Source organism: Temnothorax americanus, unplaced genomic scaffold, assembly GCF_048541705.1.
Source record: "Temnothorax americanus isolate GAGA-0224 unplaced genomic scaffold, ASM4854170v1 Scaffold110, whole genome shotgun sequence".
Lineage (NCBI taxonomy): Eukaryota > Metazoa > Arthropoda > Insecta > Hymenoptera > Formicidae > Temnothorax > Temnothorax americanus.
In genome coordinates, this window is record NW_027509243.1 from 217,293 (window position 1) to 226,265 (window position 8,973).

Consider the following 8,973-nt stretch of genomic DNA (forward strand, 5'->3'; position numbering starts at 1 on the left):
GCCACTCAGCTCCATAATATACAGACCAACGCTTGTAAAAATGTCGTTCAGGCCAAATTAAAATCAAAAAAATACTATGACAGGAAAATTAATCCTCAAACCTTTAAACCTGGAGATCATGTGTTCCTATTAAAAGGACCGAAACCTGGAAAATTCGGAGACCAATACACCGGTCCTCACGAAGTTTTAGAAATATTGAATAAAAACAACGTGAAAATCAAAATCAAGAAAAATAGCCGAGTTGTACACCCCAACCGATTGCGAACCTCCCATATCAAACCAATAGATAAATAAATAAATAAATAGATAACCAAATAACCAAATAAATAAATAAGTAAATAAATAATAAGGGATACACTGCAACAACAACCAATAAGGCCATATAACTTTCAGATGGACTCCCAGATCTTAGGAAAGATCACAATATTAATAATAACTATATGGATACGGCAAGTTTATGGAATAATAGGATACGACTGTGGGTCTCCAGCCACAAATTTGACGACCTTATCGCTGATAAACATTGAAGAATGTGACATTCCATTGCCGAAAGTCACCTCCACCCAAGTTTTTATGCACTTACTCCAGCTTACCGAATTCCAATCGGTGAAAGTAATACAATGCAAGGTTGAAGTCGATCGTTCGATTAGAGTGTGTGGAATGTTTTCTCACAACTCAGACGTTCATAATGGAAAGTATTCGTACGTAGCCGATGTCACCAGAGATGCCTGCACCCGAATGCATACCTATGGAAGCTTTGAAATATCAGGCACTCTCATAACCGGATTGAAATCAAACCAAAGTGCCAGTCGTCCAGTAACCTTAGCCGGAGTCGTGGATTCCGACGGAGATTGTACCGGAGGAGTATATTCAGACCCTTACGGATCATGGACAAATGTTCTTGTACTTGCTTCCGTTACAATTACTCTACAAGATTACACCGCCGATGTTAAACTAAGCACCAACCGTTTATATCTTAGATCAGGAGTAGCTTGTGATTTTAGTACCACCCAATGCACTGACATAGAAGGAGGAAGTACCTATTGGAGCCCTATACCCGACGAAGCCTGTAGATTCACCTCATATAACCAGTTGTACAGAGGTTACGCAGAAAAGGTAACCGACCTCGTAAACGAGCGTTCCCAGATCATGTATACTGTTAATGCTCAAGATACCGTCTTCTCTTTGACCAGCACTAGCCGATATCGAACATGTGGATTCCTTTTTATCCGAACCGAACATCCCAAACTAGTAATTGTGGAAACCTTACCCGAAGATAACCTTGCTAAAGGCACCGGTCGCGTAGCTAATCTCGACCTTTTTACGTATATGAATTCAAAATTCGTTTACGTGGAAAAGCACATCCGTGGTCAGCTCAACCAATTGTACAGAAACATCTTGTTACAACAATGTAGACTTGAGCTAAAAATAATGCAGAATGCCTTGGCAATAGCTGCACGGTCCCCCGACATCTTCGCGTACCACTTTATGAAAGGACCTGGATATATGGCCCTTTTGGCCGGCGAAGTAATCCACATAGTAAAATGCGTCCCAGTCGAGGTAAAATTGACCCATACTGAGGACTGCTACGAGCAACTCCCAGTGATACTAAATAACAGAACCCACTTCCTAACGCCGCAAACGCACATACTTCTAAGACAAGGGACACAGATTAACTGCAATTCATTTGCACCTCCCATGTACCTCCTAGGAGACGCATGGTATAAGATTATGCCAAAACCAGTGGAAACTGTGGCACCCACCATCATGAAGCCCATGACTAAGCCCGTCTGGAAATATGTGAGTCCCGGAGCATTAGCTACCAGTGGCATATATACACCAAAGGATCTCGAAGACCTAAAGGACCATATAATGTTTCCCGCCGAGCGACCTGCGGTCCTTAATACCGTAGCGAGAGGAGTGATGGGGCAATCAACCTCGTTACATGGAGGATCCATTGCCAACTTGATCGACGAGGCATCAATTGAAAAATATGCATTATCCGCTTGGCAGAAATTCTGGAGCAAATTCTTAATCTTCGGCAACATTAGCGCCGGAATGATCGGGATATATTTATTCACAAGAATCTTCAAACTGATACTAGATACTCTCGTACACGGGTACGCTCTTCACACAGTGTATGGATGGTCCGTATACCTGATAGGAGCCATATGGGATTCCTTGACCCAACTTTTATTACATCTAGGGAAAAGGAAACCTGACACCGAAAGACCCACTGCTCCAGATAGATCGGAGGAAGAGAGACAATCTCTTGAGCCACAAACTCACATGACAACTAATAACGGACCAGGACATTCTTTTTCATTCGGGAGACCTCTCCTCCCTTTGAAGGAAACTTCCACTTACACTCTTGAACTTAAAGGATAATAAAACTAATAATAATAATAACAACAATAGATTATATTTACCCGGTCAATGTACTGTCTCTTACTATCGGTATCCTTCGACGCCAACCCTACTGTTTTAACTACATGCTACGACATGCAGGGAAATCAAAACGTCACTATTCTTTTATAGAAATGGAAATTGAGTGTATCAACCCCCGACTTTTGACCCGCGGGCCACTAAGGGTCAAGGTCATAAAGGTAGAATCCCCCACCTTCCTATGGGTTCAATTGGAAAACTCGCGTGATGACCTGGACGAACTCGTTGACGATCTAACGCGCAGGATGATGCGCAGGAGTAATTCCTTGCATATGCCACCTGACCGCGTGCTACCAGGAGAAGCAGTAACCATCCGGGAAGGAAGACGTTGGCAAAGAGGGATCGTGTACCAGATCGAAAGAAATGGATTGGTCACGATCGCCTTACGAGACTGGGGACGGGTCATCCAGCGACCTATATTTGACACCTACATCCTAGAAGACCGATTTTGCAATCTACCTTGGCAGGCCATCCCCTGCGGGCTTGCAAATATCCAGGCTGTTGGAGCAAAACCAAAATGGCCCCGGAGAGTAAACGACCTGACCAGACTACTGCTGGAACGACGGGAAGGATGGATCCGGATTCGTACCACTCTCCGAGATGAAGCCGCCGTGGTTAATTTCAAACCCGAACGCGAGAGTGAAGAAGAACTAGGCAACACGGAAGAATTGCTGATACGAATGGGGTGCGCCGAGCATGCTGACGAACAAATAACAAAAACACACCCTACAATTCTCTAGGTGAGAAACAAACGCGCAAAACAAATATGTATGTCTATATATATATGCAAATATATATATACATGTATATATATAAAAAAAAACACAAAAAAAATAATAGCATATTTCTACACCTAATTTTAGCAATTACACCTATTTTAATTATAGTTAGTTAATAACAATTGGTAATAAAAATCTTAAGGGATATATATATATATATTTTTTTTTTCTCTTTCTTGAAATAATTATTGTTACAGTTAAATGCATTAGAGAATAACGTATGGTTGTCTTCTTTCAAAAAAAAAAAAAGGGAAAAGAGATATAGAGGACCTATATATTCCCCTCCTCTTTCCTTGAAATATCTACTGCAAGAAAACGAATCTTGAAACCCACGGTACGTACCCAATAACGTTCCATGAGTTATCTCATGAAGAACAATCTGCTAGGCGCTTGCCCCCCCTTCTTTTTCTCCCTGTCAGCTTATATGACTCCATACTAAGCGAGACGCATAACAATTCAATTGCGCCCAGCAAGGGCCAATCTGCAACACATATCAAAGGGTACACAAAGAGTCAGGCCAGCAGAGCCCGACTAAACCAAGAGTGGGAATCTCAGCGGTCACCACACGGGTAAAATAATAGTTACCCTAAGCGGAGACTCGGCACAAAAAAGGGAAAGCGTAATAAACTTCCCGAAACCAGAGACATTCATGTAGTCAACCTATCCTCGTGACCTACGACTCCCGTCTCTTTCCCAAACTTAATCTCTGAACTCTAAAGGAAAAAGAAGACAACAAAAACAAAAACAAAAAAAAAAACAACAAAAAATAATAAATAAACAAATAAAAGAATACGTATATATATTTTTAAAGAATATATAAATATATAAATATATATATATAATATATATGTATATCGGCATATTTAGTCAATGTATAAGTATTTTTGTATGTATACATGTGCACGTAGAAAGAACTACCCTTTTTTATCATGATATTTCCTTAACTAACCCAACAGGCGCATGTATATGTAATTTCCATAAAAAAAATGTGTATATATATATATACGCGCATCCGAATGTAACGCGTATGTATAAAAATAAGAAGGACGAAGGAATTAAGGAAGGGGTTATGGAGGTCGCCTAATTCTTTCCTCTTTCTTTAAATAAAACCAGAGAAATAAGCGCTATTCGGAGACGAGTGGTCTTCTAGTCTATTTAGGGCTTAGCACCGATTAAGTTATCAACCGACGAAAGAATGAAATCGCTCAAAATTCACTTACTTCCGCAAATGTTGTGTATATACACCCCCAACATTTGTCTAAGGCGGGGGGTGTTACGTCCTGTTGACTCCACGATTTCCTTCTTTCGTGGAATCACTCATCTCATCACACAAAACAGACGGAAACCATAAAATAGCGGCTATCAATTGACGAAGCGGATGCATTCCAACTGTCATCGCTCATTAAATGGTAAATGACGAAACCTTCCAGAAGACTCAAACCTAATAAAATAGGCAAATTATAGACTTGTTTGTCACATCCCATCTAATTCTACGAAATGAAGCACGAAATTTCAATTATCACGAAATTTCATGGCAAAGGGCGCAATAAATTAAAAACGCCATAAGGATCTGGGTGACCTCTCGGGTCACGGAAGGGCTAATCTCACGCTTTTCCGTGAAACGCAGATTTGACCTAAGACCCACGCCTCGCGACGATTGATAAAATTAAGACTCTGGAAGGGACTGTCAAAGGGCAAGATGATAACGTACTCGCCAATGAATAGCCGCTAATTAAAAATTGCTCATAGGCAACGACGATTTTTGGGGAAAGTCACCACGGGATAGGCGAAAAATTGAAACATACGTCACGATCAGAAGAGAACTCTACCCAATCAAATCGGATTAAAACATAATCCCGCCTCCTTAATTTTGTATAAAAATCGCGACTTTGCGCACTTGAACTCACTTCTGATCCAGTCCGAGACGTCTTAAAATTATATTTACCAGCCGTACTTGTCAACTATCATCCAGTTGTATTCCTCAAGTGAAACTAAATTTCTGTCGCGTCGCGAGTCGATTCTGTGCGCGTCAAGACACATCACAGAACCGAGCCGAACCTACCTCCGGGAGAATCCGGCGCAGTCATCTCAGAGATTCCCCAATCACAGCCGTCAACAGTAAGCCCGAGATACCCGCTCGGTTATCTATATACATCCCTACAGTATACTTATATATACGTGTGAATACCATACATGAGAACACGTATATATATTTATATATTTATATAAAACCGTCTTTAAAACTCCTTCTTTTTTTTTAAATTCAAAATCATAAAATAATTTTAGTGAAGTCGAAAATTCACCGCCGCAAGTCCTTGGGGATAACTATCCGCAATCGGCTATTTCGGAACAGGCGCGCCCGCATAGTGGAGAAACAGCTCCTAGCCTCCTTTTTAACACGCGAACAGTCTCCGCATATCAAACTCGCTATCCCCGATTCTCCCTCTTCCCGATCTCCCTCATCTGCCCGTTGTTCCCTTGCGTATCGGGTGTTCCCCGATACCCCGGAATCTTCCCCCCCTTTTTTGAACCTTCCTACTCTCCAGTTCCTTCCGAGGAACTTGCGGAGTTCCGGGACAGATCACCCTCTCCCTCCTTTTCTGACTCGAGTATCAAAGTACTCGAGAAATCCTCCCCGCGTTCCCCATCCCCTACTATAGAAATAGTATATGAATGTATAAATTTATAACTAATCGCTAATCAACCATTGTATCGTAATCATAACCCCTTACGTAATCATGAATTTATAACTAACTATTTCTCTAGAATAAATTTAAATATTTTATTCCGATAACTATGTTATTAAATTAATGTTTGAACCCTCGTTTTATATATTCACGCATACATAGTCAACACTTACTCTTTGCAATCTACTCACCAAATGTATCGTTGACGAGCAGAATATCGATCTTTATAAAAATTCTCCCCCATCTTCCGAATTTGTACCAGGACGAATGTCAATCCACACACACACACACCACACTTCCACGTATTATTATATACAATAATGATTCCTTAATTTGTAATAATATTTGTCTATTCCTTTTACAATAAATGTTCCAATTATTTGATTAAAATAAACGCAATGTTTATTTATTTATAAATAAGACCTCACCCCTCACTACCTCTCTAAATCGCACAAGGTCCGATCCCCGGTAATAGGGATATTATCCTTGACCGAAAACAGGACCGCGAGTGCACGAAAACTCTCAGTAGGCGTAATAGCGTCCCTTCTGGACGTTGACCCACGACTAGAGTTTTCCCGGAAAGTGCATTCGACTCGAGGCACGCGCCCTTCCAGCGTGAACCCGAGATACCATAGAGATCTCGTTACGTCTTCCTTTTCCTTTACCCCCTCCCTCGGATAGCCTATCCTTCGCTATCCGTCGAACCAATGTACCTAAATTTCGGGGTTCTGACGTAACAACTTATTTTCACGAATATAATAGTCTTAATCTAAATGTATATCTAACCTTAGTCTAAATTTATATCTAATTTTAGTCTAAATTAACTTCATACTTTATATTTTTTTAAATTCTCTTCAAATAATCAATTAGATTCATCACAGATTTATCATACTAAACATCACAAGACACCCGCTTCGCGCACGCTATTTAGCTTTATTATTATGCTATTATTATTACACTATTAACTCCTTGATACACACAACTGTTAAAATATACGATGACAACTGCAAATGAAGTAAGCGTAGCGAGAGAACCGATCAGCAGAACCGTCGGCATTGTCGCGGAAAAGCGACAACAATAAACTTCAATAGATTCGAGTATCGACTTTACATCTCTTTTTTAAATATGGACTAGCACGCACGCGCGCTACGCGCGTGCTTCAAACTTTTTCCGTGCCATTTCATCTTAAAACACTCGTCCCACATCACCATTTCTCTCCGTTAAAATGTATTCCTTTTCTTATCCACTGTACCAATGTCCATTCGCCACCTCTCCCTTCACCTCGCCACCCTTCACATACTTGTCTCTCCCATATTTTGCTTTCTTCTTTCTTTTTACTTCTCGCATAAGACTTATCACACTTCGCTTCCTCGGCTCTAATTTTTTTCCTTACACTTAACTACTTTTTACACTGCACTAACGCGCGCGCCACCCATGTCTATATATATTGTAACGATGCACCCCCGAACATGCATCGTTCCGGCGCAAACACCTCGCCGAAGCCACCCCGCCGACCACCCGCGGGGTGAAGACCGGGCACGGTGTGCCCAGCATATTTTTAACCGTTTTGACATGTAATGTTAGGAAGTCCGCGAACGGACTTAACGCGGCAACCGCCTCACCGCGCCGAGCGGTGCCGAAGGCGGCCGAACACCGCCGAACGCGATCGTAGCGTCGGGACGCTGTAACCACCGATCGTTCCGCCGCACCGTCCCGGTGCTCGCGATCGCCGTCGCTACCCCCACCACGCCGCGACGCCGCAACGACGCCGCCGCGACGCGTATATAAGCCCGGCGTCGCTGGCACAGAGCGCGATTCCCGATCATCCGTCTTCCCGACAACACCGATCCTGAATCCCCGCACTAAGCCAGTCCGAACGTAAGGTAGAGCGCCTCCGGCATTCTCTGTCTTTGCCGAGTGTGTCTTGGCTAACGACCAGCTTTCCGCAGTTATCCGAATCACCCGAAGCTGTCCGGATAAGAAGGTAGAGGGCCTCCGGCATTCTCTGTCTTCGCCGAGTGTGTCTCGGCCGACGACCCGCTTCAGGGCCAAAGCACATGACATGGCGTAGCGATCTACGACAATCGTAGTCGTGGACGTAAGTAACGCACAAGCTTTGGCGTAGTGCGTTATGTCGTATGGCGAGTGATGGCGAGGTACGAGCAAGCTGCCAAAACCAAAGGTGGGTACTCTATCCTGATAATTTCTAAATAAATTAAAAGTAATCGTCAAATTTAATTGTTAAAAGTAAAATTTTTACTAATTAGGCTGTAACAACCTAATTATGCTGTAATGATCTATTTTGTGCTTATATGTTAAATGACGAACAATGGTAATTTTAGGTTAACAGCAATTTTTGAAAATGATGATGGATTTTCTAATAACACCATTGCCAGAAACGTAATTATTACTTTATTGTTTACTCAAAGTAATGTCTGTATAGTTTAATGTTCTATTCTGTGATAAAATAATTACATTCTAAAGATGTATGATTATTTATTTATGGCAAAGTTTATGTTAGTAAGAAATAATTTTATTTTTACGATGCGTATTACAATAATAATCTTGTTTTTTACAGATCGAATTGAACATAGATAAGTTATTTATGTTTACACTTAAGTTTAATTATCTGCATGTACACCTTTACGGATAAAGTCGTACTGCCACGCCAATTCTCCAGTTGGAGAAACAAAGTATTCGCATAATGTGTTTCGTTGATCTTGAGCATCTCTGACGTTACCACTGCATTCTTCAACATTTGATAATGGAAACCACGTTGGATTCTACAATGTTTATTCACAAATATTTAAAAATAAAATATCCACTTAATAATTATATAATTCACCAATTACTCAATTATAATTTTTTACCTAATTTATATTATTTTCTGGAGTTATTTCTTTACTGTAAAATTTATAGCCACTTCGTTGTTCTTCCTTTAGCACATAATTATGTAAACAAACCGAAGCTGTAGTAATTATATTAGCCGTTTCTGGTAGCATACAAATAGCTGTATGAAGTATCCTCCATTTATTGGCAAGAATTCCGAAGGCACTTTCAAC

The 8,973-nt window shown here is 41.1% G+C and overlaps 1 protein-coding gene across 1 annotated transcript; it reads left to right on the forward strand.

Annotated features, from left to right (window-relative positions):
- The first annotated feature begins 502 nt into the window (after positions 1-502).
- LOC143908657 (uncharacterized) lies at positions 503-4,454 on the forward strand. The gene has a single exon (XM_077426408.1). The coding sequence runs from the start codon at positions 574-576 to the stop codon at positions 2,386-2,388; it is 1,815 nt and encodes a 604-aa protein (XP_077282534.1). The 5' UTR covers positions 503-573; the 3' UTR covers positions 2,389-4,454.
- The last annotated feature ends 4,519 nt before the right edge of the window (positions 4,455-8,973 follow it).

Coding starts and splice junctions, on each gene's coding strand:
- LOC143908657 (XM_077426408.1), top strand. CDS start 574: ATGCACTTACTCCAGCTTACCGAATTCCAATCGGTGAAAGTAATACAA.